This window comes from Numida meleagris, chromosome 3 (assembly GCF_002078875.1).
Source record: "Numida meleagris isolate 19003 breed g44 Domestic line chromosome 3, NumMel1.0, whole genome shotgun sequence".
Lineage (NCBI taxonomy): Eukaryota > Metazoa > Chordata > Aves > Galliformes > Numididae > Numida > Numida meleagris.
This window is the reverse complement of record NC_034411.1, coordinates 108626847-108645564: the sequence shown is the minus strand read 5'-3', so window position 1 is coordinate 108645564 and position 18718 is coordinate 108626847. Positions and strand designations below refer to the sequence as shown.

At 45.5% G+C, this 18718-nt stretch overlaps 2 protein-coding genes and 1 long non-coding RNA gene across 3 annotated transcripts; 1 reads left to right on the top strand and 2 right to left on the bottom strand.

Annotated features, from left to right (window-relative positions):
• On the bottom strand, positions 615–11254 carry LOC110396834. The gene is made up of 3 exons (XR_002437294.1): positions 11167–11254; positions 8874–8932; positions 615–1515 (listed from the first exon to the last, which is right to left on the bottom strand). It is a non-coding gene; the product is annotated as an uncharacterized LOC110396834 (long non-coding RNA).
• Positions 5576–7335, top strand: LOC110396833 (interleukin-17A-like). The gene is made up of 3 exons (XM_021392700.1): positions 5576–5602; positions 6146–6390; positions 7080–7335. Exons 1-3 carry the CDS (start codon positions 5576–5578, stop codon positions 7315–7317), a joined length of 510 nt encoding a protein of 169 aa, XP_021248375.1. The 3' UTR covers positions 7318–7335.
• On the bottom strand, positions 13135–15512 carry LOC110396344 (interleukin-17F-like). The gene is made up of 3 exons (XM_021391952.1): positions 15329–15512; positions 14267–14511; positions 13135–13658 (listed from the first exon to the last, which is right to left on the bottom strand). Exons 1-3 carry the CDS (start codon positions 15353–15355, stop codon positions 13421–13423), a joined length of 510 nt encoding a protein of 169 aa, XP_021247627.1. The 5' UTR covers positions 15356–15512; the 3' UTR covers positions 13135–13420.

Here is an 18718-nt window from a genome sequence, read left to right as displayed (position 1 = left end):
TGATTCTATGATTCTATGATACTCTCAGCAAACATCTGTGCTGGTCTTGCAGTTCAGGACTTGGTCCTCCATAGCACAGTTCTTACATTTCCAGTCCACCCTCTTTGAACTTTTGATTGTAAGTTGCTCCCATTTTTGAAGATTCATTTATAAATGTCCTCAAAGGCATCCCCTTGTGTTCTCCTTCAGATCTGCTCTCCAAAATCTCATGCTCAGCTTAGTTTGCCTTTCAGCACATATCCTAATGTTTCTTCTTCTACTGCAGCCAAACCTCCTAGGTGAAGAACCACACTTTTTTTCCTTCTCTTTGCTGTAGATCAGGGCCCTAATAGGCAAGGGAGGATGCAGTTTCACTCTAGAGTTAAGGTTATCCAAAGGCTAAATGCTACAAGAAAAGGAATACCTCCTTGTCTTCTTCTGCCCAGTCCCATATTGCTTCTTCCACCCCTATCTTGGCATCTCCTGAGGGAACTTATTATCACTACTGCTATTTCTCTCTTTCTTTTCTGTCCTATTAAATAGTCTTATCTCAGCCTACGAGTTCTACTTTTTTTTTCTTTCTCATTCTCTCCCCCATCCCACAGTGGGGGGACTGAGCAAAAGGCTGAGTGCTGTTTATCTGCTTGCTGGGTTAAACCACAACATCTGCTGTCTTTGCTCACTAGGCAACGTGAAAGCATGTACCTTGTGTTGGCCAAGAGATACAAGAGATACCGTCCTTTCCATTGGGCACTAGCTGCTAATTTGGCTCAGCTCTGCAGTGAATCCCTGGGCAATAACATTAATAGCAACACCGCTGCTGATCAGGATGTGACTGCAGGGAGCAAACATAGCCCTTTTCCACTTATCCAAACCACATTACAGTTCTGTTTTAATCACCTATTAATTACTACAGGGTAGGCTTAAAAATCCTGCATCTCATCAAGTCCAGCTCACACACCTGCAAGCCCTCTCTTTCCCATCCTCCAAAACGGCGGTCCATAACCAAAGTGAGCTGTCTACTTCCTTGAAGTCAACTTCTCGATTACCTAGATATTAGATATTAGTCAGGCAACAGATGCGCCAACCACTGACAGCAACCACAGCTGATGAATAACTACGATATCGATTGAGCTGTGTTTGAAGAATTTAGGGGTGCTGTAGGAAATGATAATTTCTACTGCAGCAGCTGGAGAGGCAATTGTTAAACAGAGATAAAAGGTTCTTTTATCTTTTATGACAGCTCCTACAATGATCAAGGAGAAGGAGAAAGCAGCAGTAATTCAACCCCTTTGGAGGGGACCTCTGGATGTTCCCGAACAAAATGTCCACTCAGAGCAGGAATTAAATTGTATTAATCTGAAATATAACTTCAGTGTTGAATCAGGTGCTCTCAGCTTCTCTTCTTTGGGTTTGGAGTTTCTCTCAGATACCTCCAGGCCTCAGAAGTATTGTAACCACGGATCATCCAGTACCCTCCTCCACATCGCACAGTGGTCATGTGGTGCTTGCACTTAAAAGGAAGTGTTGCCTTAACTTAGAAAAAAGAAAGAAGAAAGAAAGAAAAAAAATATATAAATGTCTGCCTACAGGTAAATAGAAAAACTCATTTTACAAAAGAAACGCAAAATTAACTGACTGTGATGGAAAAAAAAAAAAAGTTTAAAATATTTCAAAGACTCATAGAATACCTCGAGTTGGAAGGGACCCACAGGGATCACTGAGCCCAAACCCTGACCCCACTCAGCACCCCCAAACCCCAACCCTATGGCTGAGAGCGGTGTCCCAGCACTCCCTGAGCTCCAGCAGCTTGGGGCTGTGCCCGCTGCCCAGGGGACCTGCTCCAAATATTCTGCCTGCAAAGGCAAACAGCATCCCAGTACCCTTGCCATCTCTCCTGACCTTGCTTCCAGCAGCCACACACTTTGTTTTTCCACCTAAGTTCTAGAAAATCCCTGTTCAGCCAAACCAGCCAATGTAAAGGTCTCTCTGTTTTAATTTATAGCAAAATACGTTAGGACACCGGAGCGCTGCCGTCTGACTCACACTTTGACTTTGAGTGGAGAAAGTGTCGGAGACCAATATAACCAGATTTGGGTGCCTGAGGGATATCAGCTGGGTAAAGTGCTTCAGTAACTACTTAACCATGAGAAAAATTCCACCAGAGCCCAGCAGAGGGCTAGCTCTGATTTCAGATGGTTTTAGGTAATCTTTCACTATCTTTTGTTCAGTGAATTTTTTGAGCATCCTTGTTCTCAGCTCTACAAGTAACTGCGGGGTCTGCTGAACGCGGCACTAATTGTTTCCTGCCCTAACAGGAAGTCTTTGTGAACCACAGCGCCCCCTGTGGCAAATACCTAAAATAATATACGCGTGGGTTATAAAAACTGTTGTTGCATGTGTCTTTATGCACGATTGTAGAAAAAAACAGTCAAATTAAAAATATGCGTACGTGTATATATAGTCCTTTTGCATACCGAAATGAAACCGGCAGTTAAAAGAGAGCTGAGCATCAGAATTAAGCATATCCCATGAAGTTAATAATGTCATGCGGAAAAAAAATGAATTCGGTTTTTCTCCTCCACGCAGACCAGGATGAAATGGAAAGTTACTTAAGCTTGTAGAAATCTTAGGGTCAGAAACGTGGCGGTTTCATTTGTATAATTTAGATCTGATGGAAGCGTTTCAAGATGTGCATTTTTTTCCTGAGACCCTCTCATCTTGCCTACGAAAATTGTAGATGATTGTGGTCATGGCACAAAGCAAACCATGGAAAGTTTTGGGTTTTTTTTTTTTTTCACCCTTTCAGGGTTGCGTTACATTAGCGGTGTTTGACTGCCTGACTATTCACCTTTCACGTGGTGAGGTAACCCAAACCACTGACACATTTAGAGTAGATGAGGCTGGATTTAGGGTCAGCCTGGTTTAACCTGACCTTCCGCTTCCTTGCAGGCTTTTGAAACCTTTCTTAGTTCTAAAATTGAAAATTTAACTGACCCACTTTGAATGGATATTTCAGTAAAGGGCATTAGAGAAAACCCCTTCTGAGGGAACCTTTTCCGTTAACCTGTACGTCTCTAACTCTAAGAGGGAAACTGGATTATACATGTAACTTTTCAAGTGTCAGCATCTTCTAAACAAGCTCATATAGGTCATGGCTCTTGCAGAAACTGCAAGCTAAATTCTGCCTTTGCTGACATCCTCCTTTGGACGGCACAAGGTGAGCAAAATTTGGACTTGGAACTAAATATTAGGCACATCTTTTATGTGACATTTTCATCTGCAGACATCACCAAAACTAGACCTGAGAAGAGGAATGGGTCAGACTGCCACGTCTTCTACACCAGGTATTGCTTCAGGGGACACATCCTAGCAGCTTATAACCTTCTATCAGAGCAAAGTGACCAGAATTCATTTCCTAAGAGGGAAATGATAAAGAGAAGAATAGATACTACATTCCTCCCCTCTTTTCTAGAATGTAAGCACTTTCGTTAAAAATCTAAGCATCAACATTCTTGCGTGTGTCCATTACCAACTCTCCAATCAGCTTCTCAAAATCCTCATCAGAGAACACAGTGGTAGCTGACTTCCCGTATCCCATATTTCATCAGGATCAGCATCCCTACTTGGGAAACTGCAGCCTGAGAGGCTTGAGATATAGCTCTATGTGCCAGGTTTTGCAGCATGCTGGGTGAAGCATCTTTCCTTGGGAGGTGTTGAGTTGTCCAGTATAGCTACAACATGAAGTATTTGCTAGGGAGAACGAGGAAGAAGGCTGGTTGGGACATTTGCTTGGAAAAAAAAATCAAGTTTCTGGTTCCTGGTCCAGTATGTGTCTTATCCAAAATGTTCACATCCCTACTTTGCTGCTGGATGGCACAACTGCAAAGTTCTGAGCAATTACCAGAGGCCATGTAATGCTTCCACAGGAGCACCCTGTCCCAGAGCCACCCATACATCCCAGTGACCAAAACACTTGCTGACGACCTGTTGGTTTAAACCCCTGAAAGCAGATGAGGAGTGTTAGTGCAGCCATCTCTCTGTGGGCAAGGTCTGTTTGAGAGTCAAGACCACTGCTTTTAATGAACAGTCAAGGTTTCCACCTCAGAAGAAACTGAGGCAGCTGTGATAACAGCATAGTGATGAAGCTCAGGTAGAGAATCTCGCTGGAGCTGGCACTGAAATACTAGGACTTCCCTTTGTTAGTTTCCAAGGCATTTATAGTTGGAAGGAGGGACAGCCTTGAAGCATCCCAGCACCTCCAGGCCTGCAGCTCCTTTACAGTGTCCTACTGAAAATACTAATTCCTCAACAGGAGAAAGGGATCCTGATCATCACCATGTCAATCAGAGTCTGTCCACTCAAACACATGGATTTAAGCACTGCGTGTTTAAATACTTTCATGGTACCGTACAACACAGCTGCAGTACCCTGCTCTTACAAGGATGGAGGGACAGCAGTGTGGGCTGATGAACCACATGGGATCACAGATTACTATCACCAGAATTCAGGGCTGGGATACAGCCAGCCTTGGGGCTACATGGTGAGAAACAGTTCAGCTCCCAATATTTTCAATCGTAGCATGGTATCACCTATCTTCCGTGGTGCTCCATGGAGCAGATGCCTGCAGTTCCTTCCAGTTCTCCTGCCTACAAGAGGAGCCATTTTTCATCTCACAGCTTTCAAAGGGTTTTTTTCTTGAACCTCTCTGTCTTCTCCCTAACTTAGGAACTGAAGGTTTAACTACATCCATCACACCTCCTAGAGTCCCTTTCTTAGGGGTACAGACCTGCCTCATAGTGCAAGATCTAGAAGTGGAATAAAAAGTTGGCAATCTCAAAATCAAAGAAAAGCAGCCTTTTGGGCTTTGCTTCCTAGATGGAGGATGACCGAATTTGGGAACACGCCAACTAAAAGCATTCTATTTAAAATTGAAATGTAACAGGTGAGGTATACACATATATAAAAATAACCTGATCCAGACTTGGAAATTTGAGGAAGAAAAATGAATACTGAGAAGAAATCTGGGTCCTCAGACATCGAGGCAAGTGACTGCACACAATAACTGTGGAGAGCAATAGGATGGGCACCAGCTGTCCAGCATCTGCCCAATTCAGAATGAAAAGCCATCAGAGTGGCCAACAACTGGATCCAAGCCATCAATGACAGCGATGCTAGTGTCTGTGATACCTACAGCATCTCAAGCTGAGACCACGATGCACACTTATTTACAATTGACGACTCCAGTCCCAGCTCAAAACCTCACACTTTGCATACATTCGCTGAGGTGTGCATGTAACATTTCAGTTGTTTTTTAACGTCAGCATCGAGTTTTGTTTCTACGTAATGATACCATCTACAAACCTGTAAAGGAAGGAACCTATATCCTGCTTTCCAATTGCGTTAATGGAATATATACATACACTTTTCAACTTCATATAAGAAACTACTGGTTAGGGTGGGAAAAAAAACCACTCACTCCCCATTAACTAGGACAGGAGGAAAGCCCTTATAAAAAGACAAGCAGCAAATGCACCCAGTCAGCTTCAGTTTGACAGAGCCCAGCACAAGCATCAGCTGCAGTAAGAAAAGGAAGATGTCTCCTATCCCTTGTTCTCCTTTGGTAAGAACTTGCTTTGTGTTTTATTTTCCCCTAATTCGATGTATTTCAATTCTCATAGATGACACTCAGGAATGGGGCACTCATTTTCAAAACAGCTGTTAAAACATTGAATTATTGAAAAGAATTGAAACAAGAGGCTGCTGAGTAGCACCAGCATGGGACAGATTGTACAGGTTTGCTGGTGAACTACATACTGCAACCTAAACTAAGGCAAGGAATAAATTGAAAACTCAACCTTAGAGTGATTTTTTTGCTGCTATACTCTCCCAATACCTCAAATATTAGATTACTTGGTATAACTGAGATTTTGTATATCACCAAGTAGCAACTGAGTATACACTGGTGTCAGTAAGAATTATTCCATGCAAACATGAATATGATAAATGGCAGGTTTTTCCATAATTACCTCAACCTACAGTATGAGCTTTAACTACCAGCTAGGATGAGTGTGAAAGAATTTCCCAGCCCCACAGAAGAATTATTAGTTGTGTGGTGCTATAGCAGCTGTACTTGCACCGTGCTAAATACACCATTTGTCTCCAGTTCAGACCACTGCTGTTAGTGTTGCTGGCCATGCTGTCAGCCAGCATTTCTGCCCACGGGAAGGTGATATGGGCAGGACTCGAGCCGGAGAGCCTCTTCAAGAGACCAGATGCTGGATGCCCAATACTAAAAGATGGAAAATTCCCTCAAACTGTGAGAGTCAACATAAGCATCAGCAACATGAACCAGGATACCAAAGTGACCCTTGATATCAGCAAACGCTCACTGGCTCCATGGGATTACAGGTACCAGCTCTGTCCCTGTGGTCTAGAAATGTGCTGAGTTAAGAGAAATGCAGAGGCTACGTCCATTTCTTTAGTTTAAGTACTTCAGTGGTGAGAGATTTTGGAAACGTAAGGATAGTCACTGTCCATATAACCCTTTTTGTAAGCTAATCAATGAGTAAAGGGGGAGGGAGCAAAAGTATGGTATAGGCCAATATACAGGGAAAAAAAAGCAAATTATCCTTGTAATTTAATTGATGTATATACTGGAGCAAGATTTACCTTCAAATGCATTCTTCACCTAAGAGATCGTCAAAAACCTCGGAGGCCTGACATTGCACTGAAGACAGTGGTGCTTTAGTAACACCAACATCAGGCCCTGAGAGCATTTCTGTTCTGGGGAAGAGCTGACCCTCTTTGGGTCCATTAGTCAGGCCAGGCCACTTCTAACTAGTCCTTCAAAGTCAGTGCCTGCTTGAATCAAGCCCCTTGCATGCAAGTCTTGCAATCAGAAACACACAGTACTTATACTTGACTCGTTCTTCAAAAACCAGCAATAGCAGAGGGTCTTCTGCTCCTTTATAGGCAGTCTTCCAGGGGTTGTGGGTTCCCACCTGGGGAGCTCATCGAGCTCCAAACTAACATGCCTCCAGAGATGCAGCGGCATTTCCACTGCCCATGATTCCTTATCCTTCCCTGTCAATTTACAGGATCAGTGAGGACCACAACCGCTTCCCCCGGCTGGTTGCTGATGCCCAGTGCCGCCATTCCAGGTGCGTGAACTCAGCTGGGCAACTGGACCACAGCGTCAACTCCGTGCCCATCAAACAGGAGATCATCGTCCTCCGCCGTGAGCCAAGGGGCTGCCAACACTCATACCGCCTGGAGAAGAAAATGATCACCGTGGGATGCACGTGTGTCACCCCACTGATCCAGCACCAGGCTTGAAGGGAGTCCACAGCGCAAGAGCAGGGAGCTGCAGGAGAACTCCCTTACCTAACAGCGATGAAAATCCACAGAGCTGAACCAAGCCACAACGATTAGCAAGAATCTCAGTTTTGTGCTTGTTTTGTTTTTTTTTTTTAAATCCTTTTCCTCTATAAAACTCTGAATTCAGAACATGGACCCTTTCATGTGCGCCGTGAAAACTGATCGGAACGCTTCACACGTCCTTACTCGACACTTTGAAAAGCCTATTTATTTAATTCTATTTATGCTGGTAAACACGTTTGTAATTATCTATGTTTATTTATCTCCACGCAATAAAAAAAAAAGAAATCGAACAGCAAATCACTTCTGTGGTATTCTCCTTTCTTTCTGAAGAAACTTCTCATACAGCAAGAAATCACTCCATTCTATTATGACCATGTAAGGGATTTGTATGATACGAAAAACTGAAATTCTATTGATAAAACCTAGCTCTCTTGCAGTAGGACATAAAGAATACAGAACAATTAGCACTCGTATCCTTAGTATTGTTTTACCAGTGGAGAAAGAAAGGCACCTGGGGGGAAATAATTTACTGACAGACACTTCAAATCAGCAAAAATAAAGCTGTGGGTCATTACCCAGTGCACTTCACTATCTGATTGAAAAGGGATTTGCAAAGAAAGCTTCAGCACAACACTCGAAATGCTTCAGAAAAGAAACTTACACCCCCAAAACGGAGAGTGCCTTTCTACCGTGAAGCTTAACTTGGGTTATTCCTGCGTGGGTAGGGAACGGAGCGTGAGCAAGTCAGGTGGATCACTGCAGTAATCAAATGCTGCTCAGAGAGAATGCACGTTGCTAACCACCGCTGTCATTTCCTCCACGCTCGTGTCCTTCCAATGCGTTTGCTGCCGGCAGTCAGTGCTCCAGATATAGAGCACGCTGACACAGCACTTCTACACGGCTGCGAAGACACCTGCGTAGGTGGGAATCTCGCAACACAAGAGCGTCCGTTTGAAGGAGCTCGGTGAAAACGTTCCGTGTTTCAATGGAAAGATGGTTTGCATGGACCCGGCTCTTTGCCTTGCTGTAGTGCTGGGGAGGTGTTACCTTCCTGGGCACCAACAAGAGCAACAGGAAGGGAAGAACCTCAAAAAATGCTCAGGAATGCAGATCCCAAAGAGGCAAGTTCCCCTCAGGTGAAAGCGTCTTCCCCATACCCAGCTGTGCTAATTGGAGATGTCATCAGCCCAACTTTTGCTGGAAGATATTCCCTCCAGCTGTGCCAATGAGCACAAGCCCTCCCTCATCAGCTCTTGGCAAAACCAGGTGCATCAACTTGCACCAACTAATCTGACCGCACAGCCAGAGATTTCATACCATCGTTTTACCTAGCAGAGATACACTGGGCCTATGAAACATTAACTGTGAGACATGACAGTATCTGCAGTAAAAACAGTGACAGTCAACAGTTTTGTTGACAGCTTTAATGGTCATCAAACACAACCTGAAATAACGCTGCCCATATGTAGGTATTAAGCAGTACGCAAGATCCTAACTCGCTTGTTTCTTACCTTATCTCCATCAGTTCCTCCTCATGGTCTGCTGCAGGTCCTGAAGTTCACCCAGCTGGCTGTGCCAAGAATATCAAGCACAGGAGCAGATTGCAAAAAAAAAAAAAAAAAAAAAAAAAGCCAAAAAAAAAAAAAAATACAGCAAGGAACATGACAATGTTCTGTCTTTCAAAGGCAGGCTGCTTTGCCGAGACCCGGATGTTTTTATACTGCTCTCCGGGAGGTGAAAAACTCTGAGGTTTTCATGAAGTTCAATTAATTTCAATCCAGGAGGACTGAAATAAAGCTGGCTGCCTTGTCCATTAAATATCCTCTCAGTGTCCTACCGCTTGCTATGGGAGGAGCTTTGGCAAATTGACTGCTACAGCCCCAGTAACTTCCAGCAGCCAAAATGAAGGACTGACCCTTAGTCATTTGGTAGAGGCATGAAGCTTAGCTCGGGTTGGCACATGAGAACTGCAGATTTATTAGCAATTCTGAGAGAGCAACAACGTGGAAGAAGTCAGAACCAGGTCAGACAGCTGAAGTACCAGAATGAGTGCAACTTTCTGCTGCAAAGATGCTCCAGCCCCTCTTCCAGCAGGGTCATTATCCCTTGGACCATTTATCAACCCAATGAAATTCTTTCCTTCAGGCACAACCATTTTAATTCTATCAAATTCACGTTCTCCTCTGCGAGGTGCATGGATGTCGTACATGCTCCTGCAGAATAGAATCATAGAACCATTAAGGTTGGGAAAGACCTCTAAGAGCACCTAGTCCAACTGCCCACCTATCACTAATGTTGCCCAATTAGGAGCGTTTAATTTTATGACTAGAATCATAGAATCCTTAGAGTTGGAAGGCATCTCTGAAGGTCATCTAGCCCAACTCCCCTGCAGTGCACAGGGTCCCTTCCAACCCAAACCATTCTATGACCCATGTGATTCTGTGATTTGTGTGGCAGATGATCAGATATCCAAGTTCATTGGTGCCAGTTATCAAATCAAGCTGGGAAGATGCCAGACGCTTGTGAGAGGTGAAAGATTCAACAGTTTTGCAAACCTTACTATGAGAAAGGGGCCAAGGTAAGGGAGTACAGTGCAGATTTCAGAAGTCTGAAAGAAAAGGCAAACCAAAAAAATAATAGCGGCAACTTAGAGAGAAGATAAACCATCTCTGCTCATTTACTGGAACAAGAAATCTTGACTGTGATACAAATAAATTGTGCTTAGTAAGGATGGAAATAGAAACATTACTCTGTACGTGATAGTAAAACCATCAAAACTCACTTGTAGAAAGCCACGTCCAGACACAGCAGAGTAGAACCTACTTGGTACACGACCCCAAAGAGCATCAGGTGTATTATCAATATTGTGTAGGAGTTACCAAAGAAGAAGAAGAACTAAGCTAGCTTTCTGGCTAGGAAAATTAAATAAGGGGGGAAAAAATCACAAAAAGCAAAAATGGAGCAGTGTTGTAGAAGATACAGTCTTGGCCCGCTCACCTCGAGTGTTCTGAAGCATACATTTAAAATAGCAGAGAGCAAAAAAGTAAGAGGCAGAAGGTTAAGGGACAAGGGGGGGAGATGGAGGCACATCTCATGTTTTATCCTGTGATGGTGACATGAGTGTAGTTTCTGTTCTGGAGCTGTCAGGTCGCCTTGCAGAATGACCAGGACCCACAGCTGATGTGAAAAGCCATCTCCTCATCTATATTCACAGTGTTGTCACCAAACTGTAGATCCCCAAAGGACTGATCAGCAAAGCATTCACCCCCTCAGAACTTGGCCTGTTAGCTCTAATTCCCAACAAGCCACGACTGTTTCTGGATTTTCAAGTTATTGCTCCTCTGCTTTACTAAACACACGGCTTGCACAGCTCTCCGGTTGTCCCCTGAACCCTTAAGGCTGCAACATCTGTATTTCTACATATTTAATTTCTGTTGACATTTAAAAGTAGCACTTTTGGGCAACAGGTGGACTTATAGGTTTTCAAAAGGACTGCAGACTGAGAACCTCTGCCTGTTGTTAAAGGTCCAGAGAAGCCTGGATCATACCAGAAAGAAAATATATCACAGCACAGATTTGGGAATAAGATTTTGCCTGGACTCACATCCCTGCTGTGCCTCCATGTCTCTGCTAATGCAGGGTTCTCTATGCTTCCTTCACCTTCCCACAAGAGCTGCTACCCAGCAGGACCCCTGCTTGAGCTCCCAGCTGGGCAAAGCCAAGGGCAGGAGCGAGTGAAGCACAGCAAAAGGAGGTCAGGGAGAGGTGAGCAGAAAGGAAAAGCTCGGAGGCTCAGACACCAACCTGTTAGCATAGGTTGACTTAACCCAGTGAGATATGAGGAGACACTGTGGAGCTGCTTCTACACCTACAGCTGTGCCTTGTCCTCCTGGCCAAATAACCAAGTCCCTAAAGGCTGCCCTAAGCTCTATTTCAGAGCCAGATCCACAGCTGTGCTGGGAGTAGAGGCGATGCCTGACCTAGTGCTGAGATAGGTGCACTGACTAAAGGAGTGGATTGCTGCCAGGAGAGAAAAAATAGGTAGAGCCTTTAGCAAAGTCTGGTGCTTGGCTTCAAAGTGTATCAGCTCTTGGTGGTGATATGACTGTGCTGTTTACAGGAAGCATGATCTTGTTTGCCACGTTCTTAGATTGCTGGGAATCAAAGCCAACCTACCTCAACTTAAAAGCCAGCAGCTGAAAAACAACTCTCTAAGAACAACGCCATTAGAAGGAAATTACCCTTGCTGCTGGTTTTATTTGGAAACAATCCCCACAGATGACTGCATCCCTTACTGAGTGATGTGTGGTTTGTAGCTGGAGCCACAGCCTCATGACCCATGGGTGAGGTCCTTAATTAACTTCCTTAATTCCTTAGTTAAGTACTTTTGAATTTTCTTAATTGGCTGCTTCACCATTCCTCCTGTTAGAACAAACCTTAGGGTAGAGTGATTGGTGTTTGAAAGCAACAGCACAGGAGAGTTCACCCATTCAGCTGCCGTGAACCCAATGCCAACGCAATTATGAGTGGAGAAAGAGCGTCAGGCTCATTTTCTCTCCACGCAACAAACGAGGGCAACCCCACAGGCTAGGCTTATTGAGAGGGAGAGAAATGGGTCACCAGCAAGAGCTGGGTGTCAGTGTGTGGCTTCCTGGTCAGTGGTTACTGGAAGAGCAGCGCCGGCGTTGAGCGAGAGCGCGCAGAGAACGCCTCCGTGGGATTGCTCCCCACCACATGAAGGGCTCGGCGGTCATAACGAAACAGCTGCTGCCACAAATGAGTACGAGTGCTTGTAATTGAATGAGATGGTTTCTCCATCACACTGCCCATGGCTTGTTTTTTCTTGCTCAGGTAGGCTCCCAGGGAGTGCATGGCGCTTGAAAGTCAAGCGTGGAAGGGGATGGTTGGACGCAACGATGGCATGAGCTGCTCAGGGGAAGAAATGAGAATGTTTCTCAGAGTCTTCCTGCACCAGTATGTCTAATATAAAGTGAATTAAATGCAGCTGAAATGAAATATAAGAATGCTTGCACACAAGTTTCACCTGGGATAAATGCAGGTGATCCAGGTAATGGAGACTTCACAGCCTCAGCAGTAGAAACTAAAGTTAGAGGCAACATCAAATCTTCTCCAGGTCTGCATGAAAGGTGAGTAATGCTTAAAAAAAAAAAAAAAAAAAAAAGCTAAAAACAAAACAGGAAAAATGAAACCAAACACCAGCAAAGAGCCCTGCAGGTGGTTCTGGCTTGTTCTCTTGATATGGAGGGCTCCTCACCCACCGCTTCAAGGTCAGGTTGGATAAGGAGCAGTGAGATGAATCCATCTCTGCACTTTCCCCTGAATTCCTGCTCAGGTAACCACCCAGCTGGTAGAGGTGAAGGGAACTTTCAAGGATGATGTCTTGTTTGGAAGAGGATAGGATAGGTTTTCTGAGCTCATGTGAATGGGGCTAGGCCCCAACCCAAATTTCGGTTGCCACAGTCCATGGCAGTGTCACACTTCCTTCTTCCCCCCATCCCAGCCCCTCGCATCGGTTCCATTTCCAGCTCCTTCAGTGCTGCCTATGTAACCTCACTTCACTGCTTTCAGCCCTTCTTTTCATCTTTCCCTCTGTTTAGACTGCAAGTTCCCATTCGCTTTGCTGAAACCTTGCAGTGCCACGGCAGTACAAACCCATTCTGCCGGGTGTCTGCTTTCGTTTTGAGCTAGCACAAAACGACATTCTTTTAAATAAAATACAAGCTTTATTAAGCCGATAAATTACTGAATAAATACAGATAAGCATTCAGCAATTTTTGGATGTCTTGACTCTCATAAACAGAGTCATAAATAGAAACATAAACATTTCCCTTTCTCCCCTCCATCAATAGCTAATGGTGATTCCAATGCTGAAACCCATAAAGGAACTCCAGCAAGAATCAGTACTCTCAAGAGTTAATTTGCCCAGATTCAGAAAAGTCCCACCGCATTCTTGGGATGCAAGGTAAGCGACTGGGATTTCTCCTAAGAGGTGCTCGTAGGAGACAGCTCTTCCTCCCAGCGTGGCTGCTGATTGCTCCTAGGACTGGTGCTGGATGGCCGGAGCAGCGCACGTGCAGCCCACGGTGATGAGTTTCCTCTCCAGGCGGTAGGTGGGCTGGCAGCCCCGCTGCTCCCGCCGGAGGACGAGGATCTCCTGCGTGATGGGGACGGAGTTGAGGCTGCGGTCCTCCTGCCCCATTGGGTTCAGGCAGCCCAAAAGGCGGCACTCGGCATCCGCTATCACCTGGGGGAAGCGGCTGGGGTCCTCATCGAGCCTGGGGATGGGGACAATGAAAAGGGTTTTATATGTTTGCTATTTTCTCGTGTGTATGCCATGGTAAGATCTTCTTTTTTTCCTCCACTGTACCATTCACCTACTTCTCCTCATCAGGAGACAAAGCCAAAGAACTTCGCAATCCTTAACGGTTTTTAAAATGATTTCCTGCAACTGGAATCGATTTTGGGAGGCTAATGCTGCCATATTGTTTTTCGGCAGATGAATGGAGTGGGTTTGGTTGAAATAAATAACTGATAACAAACGGACCATTCATGTTCGCTTGTTTTAATATCAGCATTCAAAAAATGTTTGTTAGTACATTGTAGTTTTACATTTTCCTGATATTCTTCTTTTCCTAAAGGAACTGTTCCTTGACCGTTCTTTGACCGACATGTTAATTAGAAGCCATTCCAATGATGTCCCTTTGCACTGCAAACAGTTTACCTGGAGAAGACTCGCCCAACACCAAAATGAACGTGTGTGTCAAAAAGAGCTTTCAGTATTCACAAGACTGCAGGCATGTGCTGAGAATGAGACATTTTTCCACCCCCAAAAGACAAGTGTGCATCATGGCCATTGCGTTTCAAATGACATCTATAGAGTTACCTGTAATTCCAAGGAGAGAGAGAGCGGTTCCTGATGTCATGGATCATCCTAGAGGCAGGATCCGAGCTGCCAACGCGAATGTCAACTTTCACCGTGGTAGGGAAGTTGGGATCCTTGTGGTTCAGGCAGTCTTCACTAAGCCTCACAGAGCCACTATCCTTTCTGGGACGAGGACGAACTACCTTCCCATGGGCTGAGCTCCTTATGGTGAGTGCTAGGACCAGCACCAAAAGCAGTGACCTGAACTAGGAGAGGGAAAGGTGTCATTGTCCCAGTTCAAGCCACAAGGAGCCGCGGCTGAACCAAGCAATGGACCAAGCAACCAGCATCCTGAACTCCTTCACTGCTATGAATCAGCACTGGGCAGCAGATCTTCACATTTGCATTTCGGTGAGATGCATCAGCAGGAGAAAATAGAGCAAGATTTGAATAACACTCAGCATAACGGATGCTAAGTTCTGATGCTAATTCTGATTCATAGTTGGCACTGCCCCAAGTAGAGCATCTCTCCAACAAGCTGCAAAGCATCCTCCTCCTCCAGAGTCAAACATCTCTAGGAGGTGGGTTAAGAACTAAACCAACCTAAGCTTAGAATCCTAGGTACGACGTATGCTTCTCCAGACCAGGAAAGGTAAGCCACCTAGAAGACACCTGCTGGAAATAACCCTTTTCTTGGTGAAATCTGAGAGTCTTCCACCATTTCCAGAAGCAAGGTATTCAGGAAAAAAAAAAAAGACAGATATGCAAAGCATTTAGGAGTACCCAAAGCGTTGACAGTGCTGCAAATGCTACCGAGTTTGGAATCTAAATGTGCAGGTATTCACTTCACAGTGTCTCCTCCCTTTCTCTTCTCAGCTGTCTAAAATAGCCTGCATCGTTCAATCCCATACCAGCAGTGCTGCCCTTACAAATGCATAACAGATAATCCCTTGCTTCCCACACCAGGCTGGTCACGTCTTGGAGATGTGACAGCTTTCATTGTCCATTGAGAAGCACACCCGCTTCCAATTGCTCAAGACAGAAAGTTGCATCAGAGATCTTACACCATATGTAAATACCTACCCCTGCAGCATAGCTGGTAAAAGCCATTGCAGCTTCTTCTGCTACAGGTGAGCGCACGCAGTGATGACAGGGTTCTCTTTCTCTCAGACCTCCTTCAGTCTGTGGGTCTCAAAGCCAGCTGTGGTCTCCTATTTATAGTAAAATATACTATCAATCAACCTTCCCATTGCAGCATAAAGATCACTACCTGACCCACAGTTAGGAGCTGAGGTTTTCTTTTCTAGCCCACTTCCTTCTGACTACCTAAGAAAAGGAAGGGCGAATATGTCATCAGAATCCTAGATCAACCAATACATTGCATTCAGGCAGATAAATGATACAAGAAAAAGAAAGAAAGAAAAAAAAACTGTTCACACAGCTTTGTTTTTCCCCTTCCCTCCCTGCTTTCTAATACCAATGTTCTCTCACCCCAAACATGCGTATGCACGTCATAGAATGGTTTGAGTTGGAAGGGAAACTTTAATGCCATCTGTCCCACTCCCTGCAATGCACAGGGACACCCCCAACTCCATCAGTGTTCAGAGCCCTGTCCAGCCTGACCTTGGGTGTCTGCAGGGATGGGGAGCAACCACCTCTCTGGGCAACCTGTGCCAGTGCCTCACCACCGTCCGGTCTAAATCTCCCCTCTTTTAGTTTGAAACCATTCCCTCTTGTCCTAGCACAACAGACCCTGCTAAAGAGTCTATTCCCTCCTTTCTCACAGCCTGCCTTTAGGTACTGATAGCCCCCCTCTAGACACTGAATGTTTCTTCCTCACTGACCCACTCTGATCCTTTTCTTTCCCTATCTTTGCTATTACCCCAGTCATCCCATAGTTAAGCCTTGCACAACGCCAAAGCGTTCTCCCCAGGGTATCCCAGTGAGCCCCATGCCCTGCATCCACAAGGCGATGCGGGGCAACCCTCCTCCATTGACTCCATCACTGGAGCTCCCACCCAGACCTGGCATGCCCATCCTCCTGTGCCAGCAGGAGGAGCTGGGTTGGGGGCTCCATTGGCACTACGCTGTTGGATTCCCTCCACCTGGCACTGCTCCACTGTCCTCGTAGAGGATATTAGCATTTAATCACAAGCCAATCGCTCCCCATTTTGTAATTAGAGACCAGAGAGATGAGAACAAGCAGGAGCAAGGACCTCGTGAAGCACCAGAGAGCAGCCACAAACTGGAGGGGCCTCTTCTGCTGCCATGTGACCAAGCTGAAAGGAGAGGACGGACGCACAGGGCTCATCACTCAGATTTGTCTTCAGCCCTCCGGACCACGGAGGTCAATCAGGAGCTGCTTTACAGATTGGTGGCACTGCCAAGCCAGAAGGCACCAACCCGCTCCTTGCTCTGCCCTCTCTGTCTGTGTGACTGGCAGAAAGCTTCGTTGCCCGCTGCGTTATGTCATTTCAAGATGTCGTTCACCATTTTGTGGTCTGATCTACCGGCGGTTGAGAAACCAGCAACTCATCTCCCAGAAATTGTTCGTATTTCAGGTTAAGTTCACGTCAGGTAACGTCCATATTCCCATTCTGACTGTTCTTACCCACCTATTTGTGAATGCATCTACTGAGGCATGGAGTGTGGAAGGCCAAAAGGTGGTAAAATTACCAGAAACCCACTGCTATAGCCCAGCAAGAAACCCCCTTTTTTCCCCTCACCATCAGCTTTGCTGTGGCAGGAAAAGGGCATTGCCACGAGTGGATTTGCAGGTATGGGGTTCAGTGGAAACTGCCACATGCGATGAAGCAGTGACATATTCACACCAACTGCTGGGTTATTAGCCCTGACCACCACTTTCCACTCACATCTTCTGTCTTCCCCAGCTTGCACCTTCAGCAAGGATTCCGCCCCTGATAAGAAATTTCCTATGACTAAATTTACCTCACAGAAATTTTGGTCAAAAAGAGGTCACCGAACATGGATCGCTATAAAGGAGAAAAAAAATTATCTCAAAATCATTACCACAAAAAAAAAAACACCCTATTAATTCCTGCCTTTCAAGGGCTCGGAGCAGGGATGGGGATGCAGACCTGGATTTCTCTCATTGCATGTACAATAAATATTCTACACTTGATCTATGCTAAAAAAAAGAAAGAGTTTGCACTGTAGGATTAATTACACACTTTGGTGAAGGTTGCAATGACATTGCTGGGGCATCAGCCATGCAACTTGGCTGTTTTCTGTTTGGATGCCGCATCCTTTTAAGCCCCTCTGAACATTTCAGCTTCAAAACCCCCCAGTCTCATTCCACACACAAGGCACCAAGGAGACGCAGACCAAGGGAGCAGAAACCAGAAGCACTCAAAAACCTTTAAACCTAGACGAACAAACATTGGGCACAGAACAGTCAGCAGTCAGGCTTCAATGGCATGAACACGTTCTGCTTTGGAAGCGGGCGCTCTACCATGGAGATGGATGGGCTAGGGAGGCTAGAAGTGGCTGGCACAGTATTAAATTAATATTTATTATATTACATACATTGTATAAACTGATTTGATTTCTCTGCTCCTCTCTGTCCTACCTTGTCATATGAATGGGGTCTGGTTGATGTCTGCATCTAAGCAAGCCCCAATGATTTCCATGTTGAGTGTAGACAACATTTGGGGACAGATGACCCAACTCAGCTGTAGCACATCTGAAGACCTTCTATAGCCCAAGGCAGACACCGGGGCTGGAATGGTAACATCTACACGTAGATCTCACGACTGAATATCTCAGAGCTGAGCACTGCAGGCTGGCTGGAGCACAAGCACCTCTCTCTCATACTCCTGCCTTTCTGGCCACCCCAGGTTTTCCCCCTTGCTACGTGCCACGCCATAAGTCACCTACCTCCTCCTTTCAAAGCTGATGCTATGCACCCGCGCTTACCCTGGTTGGGTTTGATGACTGCATATGACCAAAATGCCGACCGCAAGCCCAGAGAGGTGAACTGGAAAGAGCAAATTTTGAGAGGAAATGTGGTTGGCCGAGCGTGCCGCAGGTGCTCGCAGCAAAAACCTCAGAATGGGGCCATCGGCTCGTCCTGCTCCGACACGCCAGCAGCCACAGTGCTGTGTCATCGGAGCCTTGCAGGGACCGGCAGAACCTTCATGTTCCACAAGTGATGGCCAACCTCACTTTCGTGTTCCACATTCATCTTGGCTTCACACTTTGGCCAGGGCTGTGGGTTGAGTGAGAGGCAGGGATTAGGTGGTGCCGGTGCTTGGGAGCTCACCCATCCTTCAGCCAACAGACAGATTACTTAATTTCTAGCAGCAATAACCCTGCCAAAAGTCAGGTGGCTGAGGGCTTGAAACAAGATTAAGATGCAGTGTGTTAAAAAAGACATCAGAGCAGTACCTGGTTGCATGACCTGGTTAGATGTAAGGAAAAAGCTTTTTACAGTGAGGGTGGTGAGGCACTGGA

Excerpts from the sequence above, each read along its gene's own strand:
- LOC110396833 (XM_021392700.1), top strand. The coding sequence starts at position 5,576 with ATGTCTCCTATCCCTTGTTCTCCTTTG. Across the intron at positions 5,603-6,145 it reads CTATCCCTTGTTCTCCTTTG|TTCAGACCACTGCTGTTAGT; the intron begins GTAAGAACTTGC and ends ATTTGTCTCCAG. Across the intron at positions 6,391-7,079 it reads CTGGCTCCATGGGATTACAG|GATCAGTGAGGACCACAACC; the intron begins GTACCAGCTCTG and ends GTCAATTTACAG.
- LOC110396344 (XM_021391952.1), bottom strand. The coding sequence starts at position 15,355 with ATGGCTTTTACCAGCTATGCTGCAGGG. Across the intron at positions 14,512-15,328 it reads TTACCAGCTATGCTGCAGGG|TTCAGGTCACTGCTTTTGGT; the intron begins GTAGGTATTTAC and ends TCCCTCTCCTAG. Across the intron at positions 13,659-14,266 it reads CTCTCTCCTTGGAATTACAG|GCTCGATGAGGACCCCAGCC; the intron begins GTAACTCTATAG and ends CCCCATCCCCAG.